Below are 19508 nucleotides of genomic sequence, written 5' to 3' on the forward strand. Positions count from 1 at the left end.
TCATACATTTAACAGATTGATGAATGCATATTTATCCATAATTGAAATGGAAAACAAATTTTAACGAAGTTTTAACATAATCCATATCTGCTTTTTATGAGAAAGAGAATGACCCAATTCGACCCCTAAATTGCACTTGTACCCTATGTGACTCTGCAGTTTCTAAGAACTACTATGAACAGTTGGAACGCGAAATCTCCTAATTGCCCAAACCCCCGAAATAAAGACCAAGACCTCTTTTCTTCTCTTTTCTCTGGAACCAGCTTCTGGTGATCTCGTTTTCTCACACACACTACTCTCTTACAATCCTCTTTTTCTTTCTCTCTCTCTCTAAATTTCTCATTCTATCTCCAACGATAACCCTCACAGGTTTGAATCCCAAGACAATTCATCATGACCGTGAGGATGCCCGCTCCCATTGACGTACGCGTTCCCTAACTCTCTCTGAACGCACCCTTTCACTCTCCTATTTTTTTATTCACAATAATAGATTTTGTGTTGTGCTTCTCTTAGCGCGATTTTTCGCTGAACGACGACTTGTGTCATTCAATTTTATTTTTTCTCCACTTCGGGGAGTGGTGGCACTGACGGGGTTTTCGGTTTCGTTTTCGTTTTCTTGTATCGTCGTTTTGATCTGAGCGAGTGAGAGTTTCGTTGCAATTTCGTGAGTTTTGGTGCGGTTCCGGGTTTCGATTTTAGGGCTTTATGTTATTGATGGGGGCTTTGGTGTGTATCGCGGTGGATCCGAACTAGGGTGATGTGTATGGTTTGGATTTTGTTTTGTGCAGCAACAAGAGGACGAGGAGGTGCTTGTGCCGCACGCGGATTTGCCTGAGAACAATCACCAACCCATGGAAGGTAGTTCTTGTTTCTTGCTTCCTTTGATCCGTGCCAATTTTTTTTGGTTATTATTTTTTTTTTAAGGAACTGTGTCTCTATATACTGCTATTGTTAGTTTCTGTGTGATTTAATTGAATTGTTTTGAGGCGATTGGGAAGTTGGTTTATGCACTGGTTGGTGGTGAGAGAGTGGGGGACTGACTGAAAAATTGTTTAAGGATTTTAGGTTTTGTGTTTTTTATCGTTTGTTTAGATGAAGGAAGATTCTTTAAGGAATGTTTGATCTGTAATTTGGATTGGTTTTGCATAAAACAGCTTTTTGGCTACTAGTTCTTAGCACAAGATTTTCTAAATCCATGCATTGGTTGCCTTGTACTTTGGAAGTTATGGAATTTCATTGCCTTTGTTGAATGCATAGTTAATTCTCTCACCTCTTTTTTACCTTTTTTTCCTGGTAAGCGATTGGAGGGTCTAATTCAGTTATGGTAGCACTTTGTTTTTGCTAATTTAAGTTTTCAGCTAATTTCTGATGTGATAGGTGATTGCTATTTTTTTTGTTTCTTTGATGATCGTTAGTTGTAGCTCAACCTGAAACTGCCAATACAGTGGAGAGCCAGCCTGTCGAGGATCCTCCGTCATCCAGATTCACGTGGAGAATTGATAACTTTTCTAGGCTGAATACAAAGAAGTTCTATTCAGAAATATTTATTGTTGGTGGTTATAAATGGTATTTTTCTAAGAAATTTACTTTGTTGGGTAACAAGGTTTTTTTTTTTTTCTCCTTCTTTAATATGCTCGTCTATGTATACTTGTTTTCATTGATTTGCTCTGATGAACTTTGTTTCATGCCTGACAGGCGTGTGCTGATTTTCCCTAAAGGAAACAATGTGGACCATTTGTCCATGTATTTGGATGTTGCAGATTCAGCTAGTTTGCCCTACGGTTGGAGTAGATATGCACAGTTTAGCTTGACAGTTGTTAATCAAATCCATAATAAGTATTGTGTGAGAAAAGGTAGTCCCTGCAGTTTGATCTTTACACTTTTACTTTTACAAGATGACAACATAGATTAGCCATAAATGTACATAGGAGAGAGCATCGCTAGAATTATAAGTTAAAGAGTTTTGCTAGCTTTTTGTTGCAATTATTGGATGGAAGAGTGTATGATACCTCGTTGCACGATAAAGATTCTTTTATAATGTATTAATTTAATCTATTAGTCAATCATCAATACTTGCTCATTGTATACTTATTTTTGTTTCTTAATTTATTTTGCTGCATCTTGGTGCCCCTTGTTCGGAATTAACCATAGGTTAGCAGCATTTTTTTGGGCATGGATGGAGGTGGGGTTTTAGGTTAGCAGTTATTCATAGACACGTGTCAGAGTTCATATTGTAGTTAGCCTTTGGTTCTACCTGCTTGCACCTTGTTTAATAATTGGGTGGAGAACAAGATAATGGGTTCTGCAGTCTATGCTAGATGAACTTGTCAGTGTTACCTGTCTCAATTTTCTTAATAGAAAAAAGTGAAAGTGTGCAGAAAGTTTGGATTTATCTATGACCTTGTAATTTAATTTTACTCACATTATGCAGACACGCAACACCAATTTAATGCTCGTGAAAGTGATTGGGGTTTCACGTCCTTCATGCCTCTTGGTGAATTGTATGATCCTAGTAGAGGGTATCTTGTGAATGATACTCTTATAGTTGAAGCTGAGGTTCTTGTTCGTAGGATTGTTGATTACTGGACTTATGATTCAAAGAAGGAGACTGGCTATGTTGGGCTTAAGAACCAAGGAGCTACCTGTTATATGAATTCTCTTCTCCAAACCTTGTATCATATTCCTTATTTTAGAAAGGTTAGAAAAATTATTCTTATTTTGTTTTTCCTGAAGTTTGCTTATTTGTTGGAAAGTAATGGGAAGTTGGTACCTGGTCATTATATTTCAGGCTGTGTACCATATGCCAACAACTGAGAATGATATGCCCACAGGAAGCATCCCTTTGGCTCTACAAAGTTTATTCTACAAGCTTCAATATAGTGACACTAGTGTTGCGACAAAGGAGCTGACAAAGTCTTTTGGATGGGATACATATGATTCTTTCATGCAGCATGATGTTCAAGAACTAAATCGGGTTCTTTGTGAAAAACTTGAAGACAAAATGAAGGTTGGACAGAGACCTTTGGTATATTTGTCTTGATTTTCATGACAAGTGACCATATCAAACGGTTATTTTTATGTATTTGTCATCAGGGAACTGTTGTTGAGGGAACTATACAAAAGCTATTTGAAGGGCACCATATGAACTACATAGAATGCATCAATGTAGACTACAAATCAACTAGGAAGGAGTCATTTTATGGTACTTGTGGATTTTTTTAATTCAGTTGTATGTTTAGTTCTGCTTTTTGCATAACGCTAACTTAGTTTTACATATCCATGTTAGACCTTCAGCTTGATGTCAAAGGTTGCCGTGATGTTTATGCTTCCTTTGATAAGTATGTTGAAGTTGAACGTCTTGAGGGGGATAACAAATATCATGCTGAACAGTATGGTTTGCAGGTTAGTTGCTGTTCATACAAAGCTGAAGCAATAAACCACTTTTATAATGTGTTGTGCTTGTATGACTACTATAAGAAACTTATGTACTTCTGTTATCTGTTACATTAGTTAGACTGTTAGAGTTAGTTTAACTGACTACAGTTTGTTGCAAATTCTGTTACCACTTGTAGAGAAAAATAATAGCAATTTATGATCACATTGTTGTAGTGCATGAAAGTACCCATTATTATCTAAATCATATTTTAGAATACCTTATATTACCCTTTATGCTTGGTTTCCCTTTTTCTGCATTATCTCTTACAGTACAGTTGGTTCCAAAATTTCCTTATGATTTCTTTCCATTTTAGTTAGGATTGTGCTTAATGTATAAATAAGGGTTAGAGCGCTAGGTTTAATGACTGTGATACATCTCATGATATGAGGCCTGGATACTTGATACGACAGGGATACGATGCAATACGGATATGGGGATACGGAAAAAATTTAAATTTCAAGATACGATACGGCTTAGATACTTTAACATGAATTTAAAAAAATAATATTTATAAAAAATATTGATAATTAATTTATATTAATGTTACAACTTTCTCACAAAAATTACAACTCCATAGCCTGTTGCCTCCTCCATCTCCTAGCTTATCCTTTATAGTGACAAATGCCCAAAGTGGAGCATGATCATCTTGAAGTTCTAATGAACCGAAGTTACTTGGAATTCTAAAATTAGACTTAGCATCAGAACTCATTTTTTGTCAACAAACACAGCTGTTGAAAAATACAAGAATAACATTTTTACTTTGTTGCTGTAAAATGAATAGAAAAAAGGAGATTAGAAAAGAGAAAGTTTGTGAGATTTTACCGCAACTGCAATAGAGTAACCTTTAGACTGTTACTATAAAATACGGAGAAGAGCAACAAAACCGTTGCGAAGACCAGAGAAGAGGAACAAAGTTCAAAACAAAAATCACGTCACCCACTATCACGAATTGGAGAATCAACACCTCAAGAACTTGCTCAACAAGAATCGATGCCTTAGGAATTTGCTGGACCAGGATCGACCTCTCAAAAAACTCCAAATCATCTTGCTTCCGCAATAGTTCTTGTTTCGCCAAGAGAATCGCAGCTCGAAGAAGCTCTAGCTGGGTTTTGATTTTGGGTGAGGTTCTGGAGCATTACTATCTCGCAAAGAATGAGAGAAATGGGGAAATGGGAGAAGAGAATCGCAATTGAAGAAGCCCTAGCCAGGTTTTGATTTTGGATGAGGTTCTGAGGAGAGAAATCGGGAATGGGAGAAGAAAGAATGAAAGAAATGGAGAAATGGGAGAAGAAAGATTGAAACCCTATGTTTCAATAATAAACGTATTGAAGCTGTTAGTCTAGCCGTATCGGATGATTTAAAGCTGTATCCCAGCCGTATCCAAGCCGTATCTCATCTGAAATTAATTTTTAATATAAATTAAATTACGGATACTTTTGGGATACGTATCTAGACATATCGGTATCGGATACGTGTCCGACACGGATACTTTCAGTATTTTCACGTATCCGGGCTTCATAGATCTCATGATATGGACACTTTGAGATAGTTGATGTCTAAAATATAGGGCACTGCATATATATGTATATGTATATGTATATACACATACACGCACATAATTTCAAAAAAATATTAAGAGACATTATTTAACAATGTAAGTGCTTGATCTCTTTATAAAAAGATCTTACAAGAAGATAAAATTATATCATATTCACCTTCTCAAATGAATATACTAAGTTTATCTTTTTTCTATGATAATGACTCATTTAAGCCAAAAAAAAATTTAATGAAGCATCTTTTTTTAATATTTTACATAAAATTTAAGCCAAGTTTTTTAAATGTTAAAAAAGTGATTTTTTTAATAACACTTGTGTGTGTCCATTTATACTAAAGTGTTGGCTCAGGTGTCCAAGTCAAATGGAGATGTTGGCCAAAAAAATATTTTTTTATTGGACGCCTAGTGAAGAGTGTTCAACACGTGTCAAACAAGTATCTGAGAAGTGTAGGTGTTGGAAACGTATCTAACAATGCAACACTTCAAACAAGAGAGATGTCTGTGCTTCTTTGTCAGCTACAAATATAGCCTAAGTAGACCTTATATAGGCTAATACAATCCTCATTTCTTCACCTTACAAGCTAGCTTTTGAGGAATGAGGATAAGTTAGGTAAGTCAAAATTTAAGATTGTATCCGAGTCTAATGTAAATCTGATATTAGGCCACCATACAAAAAAAATGACTTGGTCCCACAAGTTTTTCTAGTGCAATTAACTTGGCTAGTGAATTTCTTAGTGCAACCTACCTTGCACCTGGTTTCGTGGATTTTTCAGTGCAATCTACTTGCTCCCACGACTTTCCTAGGGTAATATATATATATATATATATATATATATATATATATATATATATATAAAATCCTATAATATAGGTCCCACCTTGGCTATAGATATAGTTAAAGTAGAGCTTATATAAGCTAAGGTAATCCTCATGAGCTAGCTTTCAGGGTTGAGATAAGCCCAAACCTGATTTTAAGAAATATCTATTCAATGTTTCATTCTCTTAGTATATCATTTTTTTTCTCTCTTTTCCTCCTTTTGTATCTAAAACCTATAATTTCAACACGTCTCTCTAGCTTGCACATTAAAAGCACTTTTTAGAGATTCAAATGTCTTTCTCTGTTCTGGATTAACACCAACAATGTTTGTACTGTCAGTGAGCAATTTTGGTGTTGATTAGAAACTGAAAACGAGCTAGATTTGGTATTTGACATCTCCACCCTCAATGAAGTCTCATTTCATTTCTTTCTAAACTGAGTTTTGGAGTTGTTCTCTTTTGACAATTGACATGCTTGAATGTCTTTTCAGTTGATCTTTAACAAGTGTGTCCTTACTCATGTTTAAAACTCATTAGAAGTTACATCGCACAGATTGTATTTATTTCATAGTTTCCACTGTCTCCATCATCACCCACACTTTTGGTGTGGATGTATAGAGGTTGGTTTTATTAAAACAAGGTAGATTTTACTTTCAAACTTCTGTGCAATCAATACAATCAATGTATATAATTTTTTAAAGTACATGTTTTGTAGGTGTTACCTTTTTAGCATGAAATTTAGACCCCTTCTCTCCATGATGGTACCTGCGGTAACTTTTTTTTTTTTTTTTTGAAACTGGGAGAGACTTATGCATTGATACTTTCTTCAATACTCAAGAAAATCATGAATTTCAGAATATGACAAATGGGATCCCAAAGTTTGTAAAAATACATTGTTGAGTAATACAATTTTATGCAACTGACTGGGAAAGAACCTTGGGCCACTGCCAATGGTATCAATGGCGGATAACGGGTCATGGAGGAAAGCAAAAGAACTGCCATAAAATTATGGCGGATGACATGGCGGGTTATGGTGGAAGGAAGCATGGCGGTCATATAAAACTAGAAAACTAACTACATCTAAAAGAAAGAAGGTTTTGATAAAAAAAGAATAAAATGGTTGTAAAATAGAGAAAAAGCTGAAGTTATATCAGAAAAACAGAGAATTAAAAATAAAAATGTAGAAGGAAACTTGGAAGTGAGAACAGAATAATAGAATCAAGAAAACAGAATAATAAGGGAAGACGAAAAAAGTGGGGGAATAAAACAGAATGGGAGAGGGAAAAATATTATTGAAAAAAAAAAAAAGAATAGGAGAGGGAAAATCTAAAAAAGAGGGAAACTGAAGATGTTGACTGAGTGAGAAACAGAATACTGTTTGAAAAACATAGCACCAAAAGAAGCAAAATAGACGTAAAGAGTGACAAATAAAGCACTGTATGAAGTAGAAAAACAGAGCCTAGAGAAGCAAAATGGAAAATTGATGCTGAAAAACAGGGCCCTCCACTCATAGTTGCTGGAAAACAGCCGGAAAGGATGTCTTCTTTGGCAAAAATGGTGATGAAGGAGATGAAGTTGGCTTTAGATAAGAAGGAAGAAAAATCAGAGCAGGGAAGAGAACATTCGTATGTACAATTGCTCAAAAAGAGAAGGAAAAAATTTGAAGTGGGCAGAAGTCCATTTTGCCCTTAAAAAAAGCCCTAAATGACACTGTAGCAAGGGCATGATAAGACTTTTGCTCCCTTTCTCCATTACACTTTAAAAATGCGCACCTACTGTTTGCGATTAGGGCTTAAACTCTGTGACGGAAGTAATGCTTCATGACAGCAAGTATTACGTGGCTGACTGCCGCTCCACGGCTGTGCATTAGCAATGAAGAAGAGATGTGATTATATGATTGGGGGTTTGGGCTCGCAGGTTTTCACTCCAAACAGACCCAACCCAATTTTTCTTGTCAAAAACGCCATTTCTGCCATGGCTGCCATTACTGCCATGTGCATAATGGCCGCCATTGAAAACTGCTATTTCTTGCTATGGTTGTGGCAGTTTGGTTGAATAACACCACCGATACCTGCCATGGGGGTGCGGCCATAACGGTTTTTTAACAACACGCCACTGGAAAGAAGGGGTTTTTGAGCTGGATGCTATGTTATGTAAACTGGGGCTGTCAATATGGAAGGTTTATGGGTTCTGGGACCAAAGGAACAGTAAGCAGTGGAGAACTTAGGCTATTGTATCAATAGGAACTGGAATAAGTAGAAGCAAAGAACCAGAAAGATAGCAAGTGGAAGGAGCAATGAACAAGGAGGAGTCACAAGCAAGGAAGTATCTTGTAGTGGTGATGAAGACAATAGAAAGATGTTTAAGTTTTAGAACCGAACCAAAATTATGTTTTAGAACCGAATGAAAGTTATTGGATAAGGTTCTTAACATTTGGCATCTTTTAAATGTTTTTTAGTCATTACTGTTTTTATATTTTAAGTTGACTTTCTCAAAGTTATTTAAAAAAATATATATATTTTAAAAAAAAAATTATATGAGCTGTGTCCTTTGTCAAACCATATTTGGGTCTTAACTTAGTATCTAAGCCATGTTTGACACGTTTTAGACTTTTAGAGCTGATAATTTTTTTTAATTGAACACCTAGTGCCCTGTGTCTGGTATAATATATTATATGAATATTGAAGGAGTATCAGTGGTGGTAGAAGTGGGTTTATTACTATAACACCTTCATAAGGAGAAGTGTTCATGCTTCATATGGCTTGGTTGCCAGTGCAAAACATATTTTGGCTAGTGTTAACATGGTGGGATGGTTATTAGTGAAACAAGGGAGGAAAAAACCCTAAATGGTGGAAAAATGTTGGTTGGTTGTACTTGCATGATGAAGACTTGTCATAAACCTTGAGAAGTGTGTGCTGGGTTGAAGAGTGGATAGCCCTAAACTGATTATGTTTGAACATCTAAATCGAAATACCTAATTTGATGCTGCTGCCAGGTGAGTGAGTTTTAGTAAAGGGTAATTCAGGTTGGTATCTCTAGGTGAGTTTTAATGCAGAGATAATTAGGGAAATTCTCACACTCAAAACATGGTTGGGGTTTTGATCCATTGGTTAGCTATTGCATCCATTTGTGGCTGGCTCCTATTTCAGCTGTCCTGAAACAGGAGGTCATATCTGTTTGGAAATGAACGACCTTCACACTGCGCTGCCTTGGTGTTGTTGCACCACTATTTGACACGTTTTGAACTATGGGAACATAAAAAAATCAAGCCTTTCCTGATAGTTGGATTTGTTGCTTGGATAAATTGAAGTCATCTGACTCTAAAATATTTAAATTCTGGTAAAATCATTAATAGAGGTATATTTTAATGGGTTTTCCTAATATTTTCATAAGTTTTTTAATTCTTCTCTACCTTTTATTGGGCTATCTTCCATTTGGACCATTTTTCTCACTGGAGTGTTTGTCTTCTTTTCATATGACCAAACCTTCCAACATGTTCTTGTCATCTTTGTCTTCCATATTTCAACCCAAGTTTTTCTCTTGAATACAATAATTCCTAATCTTGTATGACCACTCATCCATCTCTTGAGTTCTCTAATCTTTGCTACACTTCTGTTTTTGCTCTAATTGTCACTCCACTGTCTCATATGCATTGCATAGTTTATCGCTAATGATATTGAGTTATAATTGTCTTGAGTTTGGTAGGCACTTCTCATTCGCAACTCATACCTGAGTGGTATGGAAAATTTTCATAGTATGGAAGAACTTAATGGTATTTTTTCCGCTAGAAGGAATCATTTGTTGGCTGAAAATATTAAGATTAATTAACTGATTATTTTTTGCCTTTTTGCATATAATGTGAATAGTGTGATTTAATTTATTTACACTGATGTCCTGCCTTCCAGTATTCTTATATTACTCAGATATAATATATTTGTGTAATTTAAACATTTGGATTGTTCGCTTGAAACAATTTCTTGATATTTTGTTAAGTAGCTTGCCTGCATGCATTTACTGTCAGAATACAAAAATTTAACAGTTGTATTTTACTTGAGTTCGATGCATAAACTAATATACTTTTTAATCGTTCACAATTATTTCAGGATGCTAAGAAGGGTGTCCTGTTTATTGATTTTCCTCCTGTCCTTCAGCTTCAGCTGAAAAGATTTGAATATGACTTTATGCGAGATACTATGGTCAAGGTTGGTTGTCTGATTGATACATTGCTTTATGTTTATGACTCTATCTTGATGTTTGTTTGACTATATAAATGGAAATTACTAGTACCTATCTATATAGAAATTTTACTTAGTGCTGTGAAATAGTAAGTTCAGTTGGTTGAACTGCTGTAAACAATAAGGTGCATCTGTTGTTTTCCCGCTCTACTACACAATGGGCATGGAGATTGTTACATACAGTATAGTTAATGTTATACTTGACAATGTATAGTGCTACTAATCAAGGTTGTCAAAATCAAGTATCAAGGTTGTAATGGTCAACTAAATTACTAAATTATATTTAGCATAACAAATGGCATGAAGAAGAAAAATAACCCATAAATCATAGTAAAACTTAAATTAAAGACACATGAAGTCCTAATACAACTCAAAAGTCATCATAAATCTCAAAACATAATTTTTTTACTAAAACAAAAGTGATGCATAAAACTGAAGCATAAAAGCTACTTGACATTTTATTAACAAAAAAACAGATCCCACAGTAGTGTACTGTAGTAAACACCCAGAAACTTGCCGCCCTAAACCACAGCAGATGTGCACAGCAACAGAGAACTAGAGGAGAAAAGAGAAGAAAGAAAACACAAGTGCAGGGCTGCAGCAACTGAGAGACAGAAACCAGCAACTGAGAAATCCTAAACCAGCAATGAAAATGAGCAGAAAGGGTATGTCTGAGAGGGGGGTTTGTGGAGGGGAAGGGAGGGGAGGACATATTTTTTAATTTTAAATTAACAGGATTTTATATCATTTATGATAACAAATACATTGTTTATACATTAAGTTTATGTTAATATATCAATTTATATCTTTTATTTTAAAAAATATTAATTTAAATATATTTATGTAAAATATAAATTTTGCCCTCCCCTCCCAAACCTTTCTTCCCAAACAACCCCTTAGAGAGTGTTGAATGTGAGGGAGAATAGAGGCAGAGAGAGTTGAAACTTTATTTCTGGATGGTCGTGTAGGTTAGGGTTCACAAAGGATTAAAAATGGGCATTTTAGGTGAAATGGGTAGTGCAACTCGACCTGCGTGTGGAGCTCAACCTGGCGCATTTTTGGTGTGCCATTCCATTGATTCAAAGCTCTGGAGCGACAATCCAGTCCTTTCCAAGCAGATCTGCGAGTCAGTACTGAGTAGCCTGCTACATGTTGAATCATACATTCCAAAAAGTTGGAGTGCAATTTTGAGAACCATGCTACTGATTGTTGGTTGTTAGTAGGAATTCTCATTCATGCTATTGCTAATGTTACAGCTTTATTTGTATTTGGGATGTATATGGTGTTTCAAAGCTAACTTGAACAATATTAGTTGGTAGTATTACAAAGTAGTGACTTCTAGTTTAGTGCCTGAGCAATTTTGGTGGAATTTAAAGGATAGTACCTTATGGAATTGAAATACACATTGGAATTTCACGTGCATTGTTTGTTAATATTTACTTTCTCTTATTTGAAAGCCATTTGTTGTTGTTGTTGTTGTTGTCATTGTTATATTATTATAGCTGTTGTTACTTGTTATTATTGTCTCAATGCTGCTGGCAGGGGTGGGGGTTGTATGTATGCCTATTTACTTCCATGAGTTCCATGATTTGAGATTATTATGCAGAAGGAAGATTTTTTTTGCAAGAGTGAGCATGGGATTAGCTATTATCATTAGTGTCTATGTTTCTCTCAGTTTTCCTTCACATTTGATAGAGAGATTGCCCTCTTCTCATTATATGAAAAATTAAGTTTTTTCTTCATGCTCTCGCTATGTAGATTAATGATCGTTACGAGTTTCCCTTACAACTTGATCTTGATCGTGAGGATGGAAAGTATTTATCACCTGATGCTGATAGGAGTGTCCGCAATCTTTACACTCTTCACAGGTAATGTAATGGCTGTGTCTGCTCTCTGCAGTAGTTGTTAACAAAGATTGTATGGCATTCTTCCATCGGATGATGGCCTTTATAATTTGATTATTTACTTTATTAAGCATTCATAACTGGTGTTATTCTATGACGTTATGCTTGTGGTTGCTGATTCATTACCAGATTCCAATTTCCAATTTCAAATTTCCAAATTTTTTCTGTATTTTTTAAAGCATGATATCATTTGATGACTGGTCCAATATTTATAAGCACGTGTTGCTATATTTGTTGCAGAGTTTTCTCCTGATATACTTCTATCTAGTGCAATCAGTTAGTGCATTTCAGATCTAAATCAAATGAATTATTTGTAGACATTGGTCATCTTTTATAATGGAATGATTTCATTTTATGTGTGGTTTCAATAATTGTTATGAAGAACATGTTAAAGTGATTTTGATAAGCTTCCTATCCAATATTATTTTATTGATTTCATCTCTTATATTTGTTGTTTCGTGATGTTTTTCTTGGTGGTGGGTAACATGATTTTCTAATTTGTCTTTGATTTGTTTAATTCATCTTGATATATTTTGCTGGGTGCACAAGTTTCAGAATTACTGATTGTTATACATGTTGGCAGAGTTTCCTTCTACATAATTTTATCTATTGCAATCTGCTAGACCATAAATGTTGGTTGAACCAACTATTCTCTATCACTACTCCCTCAACTTCTGAAATAACTGTTGCATATCCAAGTAGGCAGTAGCCATAGCTTACATGTGGAAAAACTTCTAAGAAACCAAGAGATCATGCCCCAAATATTGCTGCTCTTAATTCTCTTTATATCTGAATGGAGTGAGTGACTTATCTGTATTTCCTTGGTTATCTTGGATTAGAGAATGATGACATTTTACATATGGTGATCCTGAATGTTGTTATTAAGAATGCGCGAAAGTAGCTTTGACGAGCTTCGTGTGGTGTGTTTTCTAGAGCATCATTAGAAGAGAAATTTCTTGGAGGAAGTAGAGAATAAAAACGGGACAAAGGAGGTAAAAGAGGAGAAAATGATGTGAGGGCATTGGTTGAGAGCCAGAGTGAAAAGAACACTTTGTACACATGCTAGTTTGGAAAAAAGGGATACATAGGGGCAAACAAATTGAACACAATTTATCTTGGGGAGAAGAGTTACTGCAACAAGAGCTGTTGTAGATAAATATAAGACATTTTCTTAATCATTAATGAATAATAAAAATTTGATAAATAATATTATAAAGCTGTTGTTGATCACTGCAACAAGAGTACGAACAACAAAAACTTTTTTCCACAGTGTTTTTAGTAGGCTAAATGGATTAAATGATGGCATTATGTTTTGTTAAAAATAAACTTTTTTAAAGGTCTTTCCTACCCGCATTCTATTTTGCTGTACTCCATCTTGTCAACTGCTATTATTGGTGCCTATTGGTGATATCTGATGATCAAACCTTCTTAGGTAAGATTTTGTCAACTTTTCCTCAGTAGTTAGAGCTTCCTCTTAGCTACATTCATTCCTGATCTTACTTGTATGTTCAGTCATCCATTGCAACATTCTTATCTCTACACTTCTTCTCTAACATGTAGCACCATAGAACCATAGTTGTCAATAGCACGTGATTGCGGCGTGATAGCGGTGGTGTGTGGCGGAGCGGCCTTCGGCCACTACAGATTTGGCATACCAGCAAATTTTTTCTGTCGCAGCCATTCGTGGCACAATAGTGCCATCACAGGGAAAGATATTAACTTTCCTTTTCTACCCTCAAAGTGAAGAAATTTTAGCCTTTTTTTAAGGGTAAAAAAAGGCTTTTAATATTTAGGAAATAAGCTGATTTTCCCTTTTTGCCTTTATGATGACGCAATCTTTAGGTTTTTTTGAGGGCAAAATAATCTTCTCAGTTTTCAGACCTAACCCCACTTTTCCCCTGGCTTTTTTTCTTCCTTTCTCTCTTTCACCCCTTCCTCTCATCTCTATTTCTCTTCTGCTTTGCAACCCCACTTTTTCTACACTGTTTTTCTTCTCCCCCTTCTCTGTTCGATACTCCCTCCTCCCATCTCTGTCTCTGTTCTGCTCTGCAACAATCTCCAATCCAGCAGAGTTACTCATTTAGGATGACTTCTTTGGCAAAAGCCACTTCCTTTCTTCTCTCTATTCTATGATTCTACAGTCCTACCTCTGTTATGTTATGCTATTTATGCATATCGGTTTAGCATTATTATATACATAATTATCTGCATATGTATAGACTTTATATCCATATAAAAATCTTTAAAATAGTGGCAATCCTGCTATGCGCTATCCCGTGATGCATTTTGAGGGTCATCCGCTACACCCCGCTATCCGAGATTAACAACTATGCATAGAACATAGCTGGTTTTATTGCTATAAAGAAATTCCTAGGCATGGATCTTAACTTTCAGTCAGAAATAATGAGACTAGTATTTCTACTTTTTTATCCACCTAGCTTGAATCCTGTGATTTACATCTTCCTGAATGTTGCCATCACTTTGTGTGATAGATCATAAGATGCAGAAAATGTGAGATTTGTGGTATGTTATGGTTCCAAATTTTTGCCCCTATGTCAGTGGTGTTCTTCCGAACATCGATTCCATATATTGTCTTAATTTAAACTGGAAACTGAATTAACGGCTGCTGTCCACAACTCTTCTTTCCATTTATTTCCTCTCTCGACTCTTACTAGGACTTCATCATCTGCCTAAAGCATGCTGAGGTCCTAGTTCCTGTATATGCTTAGTAAGTACATCCAAAATTAAGGTAAATAGACAAGGGAGTTGATCCTTGGTGTATTCTTGTTAATCAGTTGGATTTCTATTTAATAATGGAGAATGCTGTTTTGCATGAAAAACTAACATTTAGGGAAAGTTGTATGAAATGATGAGTGGCTGAATGCATGTGATTGGTGTCTGCAGTTTCCTTGAAAACTACTACTTTCACCATCCATGTATTGTGCATTTTTACCTACTAAATAGCATTCCTCTTTAACTAAAGGTATGCATAAAAATTATAAATTTCAAATTTTCCATTCCATGCTAATGAATACATTGCTATGCAATTAGTTTTATGCATATTTGATCTTTGGTATTTTGATTTTAACATACTTTAAAATTTCCCCCAGTGTTTTGGTTCACAGTGGAGGTGTGCATGGCGGACATTATTATGCTTTTATCAGGCCAACTCTCTCTGAACAGTGGTATGTGGAATAGTATTAACAGATCTCCATTTTCGTTGCATTTTGAGATAGCATGTATTTGTGCATAGGTGATGGGGGCATGAGACATAAACATGAAGAACAAGTACATGATGTTGTATGCATTGTTGTTAGATCTCAGATTATGTTACAAGCATCTTTCTGTTTATTGGGATGGAGTTGTTATGTAAGGATGGACAAGTGGGAAGTAAAGCATGTTGATATTATAATGCATAATTATTTTAGCTGCTACTAAACATGAGTCCATATACTGTCATCTTGAAAGTTTGGACTTAGTTGATACAGATAGCAATCAAGATATAATATTAATAAGGCTTAGATAAGGCCTTGTTCATTCCACATTCAATTTTTGAAGAGAAATATTTGTCCTTTTTCTTTGTACTACAATTTTTTGATACAATGCAAATTGAGTAATGTTGCACAGTGAAATTAATTTCATGCTTCTTTTTATATTATAGGGGAAGTGATACTATTAATGTTGAAATTATGAAATTTTAGGTATAGTGAGGAAAAGGTTAAAGTATAAGGCTAAATACTCTAAATTTGACATTAACTTTGTTGAGATTAATGTGTAAATAGATAGTTATGTAGATAGAGTGATTATAGATAACAGAATATTAAGCAAATATTAGGCAATATTATTCAATTGTTATGCAATATTATAAATAGTTAGCTCTGCTGTGTATTTCAACAGACAAATTCATCCCATGTTTACTTTCTTTCTCAACTTGGTATTAGAGCCTAACTAGGGACAACCTTTCGTGATTATCCAGTGGGGTCACTGCTCATTGGCGCATGTTTTTTGGAAACCTTTTTTCTTCGAAGGTTTCTGGTCTTTTTGGTCATCTTCCTACTATTTTTAGCATGTCTTGTGACAGTTCATAGCTGGTTGCCACTGTTTACCTCTGGCCATCCTTTGTGCTTTTTTTTTGGGTCACCGAGTGCAGAATTTGCACCGGCTGCTCAAGATCTGCCTTGAAATTTTAGGCCAATTAGGCCATGCAAATGCTCACATGCACATTTTTTGTGCTTGCTGCCTTCTCTCCCTTGTTGCAACCTCTGCTGTGCATGGCGGTGCATGAACACTTTTTTCAGCTGTTGTTTGTGCAACAAAACTCGTATCCTAATGCTTGTTCTCAATCTGTCCTTGGTTGAGTGTTTCAGGGATTCTACAACACTGTTTGGGACCATTTTGTATTATTCGAGATGGTTCACGCTCTTCTGCTCTCCTCTGACTGCCCATGGCTACTATTTTAACCCTCCAAAGACTAAACCTGCTATGCTTACCAATCACGTCAGTGCTCCTTTCTCTATTGAGCAATTGGATGGTAAAACGTTTTCCACTTGGACTTCAAATATTCGTCTTTGGCTTGTCTGATAAGATTACGATGAGCATCTAACTACGAAGGTTGAAAATATTGCCGTGGATAATCACTCTCATTGGAAACATAGATTGATGCCCAACTTTGTTCACCCTCTATTTGACTTGTTTTTTGTGCGCACAAGACATGTGAAGCTATTAGCTATATGGACTTGGGCTAAGTCATTTTATACCAGTGAAACTCAACGACTTTATGTGATATGTCATGACCTTGTAACTGTTATTGGTGCTTGATCTTTTAGTGATTCTATGGCTATCTATTTGGTTTGGGTTTCTGGTCTCCTTGATTTCAATGAGCTTTTATCTCCTGTTTACTTGAGATTTATTCTAATGTTTGTGATGATCAGATCTTTGGTTGCCCCATTGTTCCTACTCTAGACACTACTTGGTCCACCTTGCTCTGTGCTCTGGCTAAGACATCTATCGAGCTTGTTCCTACTCTTGTGGATTCCTCTACCTGGTCCACCTTGTAGAATTGTTCCATGTTGAGACATTGATGATCCCACAAAGATGCAATTTTACAATTTACAATGTTGCCAAGCATGATTGGGAAGGCAATTTATAGATGGTTGAGACATTGGTGAGAATAACATCCTTGGAAAGGTAACTCAGCCAAATTCTTGGAGTGATCATCATCCTAAAGAGCAGGTTGGAATTTTGTATAACTTGGGAAGGAAAGATTTTGTTAGGATGCTATTTGCTAAATTGCCTTTGAAACCAGGCCTTTTTTATGCATAACTAAATAGAGTAAGGGGATGGTGCTCTAGTCTCAAGGCAGGGGAAGTCTTTGGATACAAAGAATACTTACAAATGACTTACATTTACTGCATCTTGAAGAAATTTGGTGAATTTGAGCTTGCAACTAGTTAGTTGAAAGACCTTGTCTTCCTCCACTCAGCAAATTGTTGTCTTAGTCTTAGCTTTACCCAATCCTAATGAGGCTACTATTGATCATGGTTGATTCATCAATATATGATTCATTGATGAAAACAAGTCACTGAATTGATCATTGGTAGAAAGAGGTTGTCATGAAAAACACTGGATGACTTGGGATGGGGATGAAGCTATTTTGGTTGGACTGATGATCAAGGGGGCAAGACTGTGTTTGGGATTGTAAACAATGGGGACAGACCACATCTGGGAGAGAAGTTGTGGCTAGGTCCCACTCAATGCCATGCTAGCAGTGAAAAAAAAAAAAAAACAGTTGGTAGTTAAAAATACTAAACAGACACGTCAAAGTGGAAAATAGAGGTGATGAAGACTAAGCCTGAGTCCTGACAATAGAAAGCGACAACTGCAACAGATAGCAACATGATTGTGGTTCTGCTTAAAACTACTTAGGAAAGGGTTCCAAAGACATTGGAGGCCATGGGTAAATGAAAAAGAAGAAGAGTTGAACGCATCCAAACAAGTGCTGTAGTGGCAAAACACATCTTTGAGGATGGAGAACACAATGAGTGTAGGTCTAGATTGGGCACTCTGGTGAGTAGGGTTCAGCATTTGTCACTGGAAGCAGGTATGTTACATGCAGGAGAATGCGGGCACATAAGAAATGCAAGGAGATGGTGGTATCACATGAAAAGTACATCCCTGGGGTCCTGGAGTCTGGACTTCAGATTTGGGTAGCAAACATATTGGCAATAATGATTCTATTGGTGGTGGTTCTGCCTTGAAAGATTGATGGTAAATGTTTTTGTTGACAATGTATGGTGGATGAGACAGTTAGAAACTATTGGGAAACTGGACATGCAAGTGAAGAGTTAGATGAGCAGTAGATGATATTGGTGCGTCTGGGTGTATCTTACACTTCATGGAACCAAGCTTTTATGCATGAACTTCATTTCTTAGATAATGGAGATAATCACATTCTTACATTGGAATTTTTAGAGTTTGGGTAATTTGATATAACATAGTTACTAAGTTTGTCATGGAGGATGATATCACTGATACCATATTGAAATTGTAGGATTTTCGGTTTTGAGGGCAGAGAAAATATAGAATAAAGACTTAATAAATTTTTGATTCCTCATTTTTAATTTTTTCCAAACACCCTTTAAAATATTTTTTCATTACAAGATGGTCCTTTTGTTAATTTTTTTCATTTGGTCCCTCTAAATATCAGGAGTTTTCATTTAGTCCCTTCGTTTTAGGAAGACCAAAATGGAAAATTCATGACATAGATGAGGACTAAATGAGAAACTTGTGATATTTAGTAGAACGAAATAGGAAAATATGACATTTAGAAAAAAGATTAACATTTAGATGGCCCAAATGGGAAACAAAAATTGTAAGGGGACCATTCAGTAAAGAAAAATATATTATGAAGGATGTGTTTGGAAAAAAAAAATTAAAAATGTGGGATTAATTGGGAAAATTGCGAATTTTTGTGGGGACCAAAAACTTAATTAACCTTAGAATAAATACTTTGATGTTGATAATAATGTTATATAATGTATTACAATGTGATACAAAATATAAAGCACTAGCCCATATTTATGTTAATGTTAGATTGTAATCCTAGCTAAATAATGAAACAGATTATGAATTATTAAGAAATATAAAAAGTTAATCCCAAGCATAGCTATTAATCCTGGATAGCGGCATGGAGTGGCCAATTCCAAAGCTGCTGTAGAATGATGATCACTGCTGTAAAATGTTAAATAGAAGTTAAATAATCTATATCCATACAAGCATACGTGCAAACATACTAAACATATATTAATGCTCAAATGTTGATATAACTCAAAATTTAAAGACATTTTCATCATTACTTATCAACGATATAGGGGCAGAAAATAGAAAACAAAATGAAAGGGCAATAAAAAGAGGGCAGTCACAGGAAACAGAAAAAACAGAAGCAACAGAGCAGGGGTTGAAAAAAATCATGACGAATATCATGTATGATTATTTTTTATTTGCTATTTTATTTTATAAAATAAAAAATAGAAAAATGTCGAATTATGAGCATTGCCAAAAGA

At 35.5% G+C, this 19508-nt stretch overlaps 1 protein-coding gene across 6 annotated transcripts in view; it reads left to right on the forward strand.

Moving 5' to 3' along the window:
* Positions 1–204: 204 nt before the first annotated feature.
* The window catches only part of LOC113857218 (ubiquitin carboxyl-terminal hydrolase 12-like), a 36433-nt gene continuing 17129 nt past the window's right edge, over positions 205–19508 (forward strand). For 2 of the 6 annotated variants that reach the window (XR_003503187.1, XM_027489049.1), the window contains exons 1-11: positions 226–423; positions 789–858; positions 1416–1566; positions 1696–1853; positions 2432–2697; positions 2789–3007; positions 3094–3202; positions 3287–3402; positions 9911–10009; positions 11801–11910; positions 15057–15131. Coding sequence is in view for 5 of the 6 variants with exons in the window: in XM_027489049.1 (XP_027344850.1) it covers positions 394–423; positions 789–858; positions 1416–1566; positions 1696–1853; positions 2432–2697; positions 2789–3007; positions 3094–3202; positions 3287–3402; positions 9911–10009; positions 11801–11910; positions 15057–15131 (1403 nt within the window). In the remaining variant the exon portion in view is untranslated. Of the gene's footprint in view, positions 430–788; positions 862–1415; positions 1567–1695; positions 1854–2431; positions 2698–2788; positions 3008–3093; positions 3203–3286; positions 3403–9910; positions 10010–11800; positions 11911–15056; positions 15132–19508 lie in introns of all 6 variants that reach the window. The other 4 variants (XM_027489018.1, XM_027489032.1, XM_027489038.1 and 1 more) reach the window with 4 other exon arrangements.

The sequence above is a fragment of the Abrus precatorius genome, unplaced genomic scaffold (genome assembly GCF_003935025.1).
Source record: "Abrus precatorius isolate BTA unplaced genomic scaffold, Abrus_2018 Scaffold1, whole genome shotgun sequence".
In the NCBI taxonomy this organism is placed as follows: Eukaryota; Viridiplantae; Streptophyta; class Magnoliopsida; order Fabales; family Fabaceae; genus Abrus; species Abrus precatorius.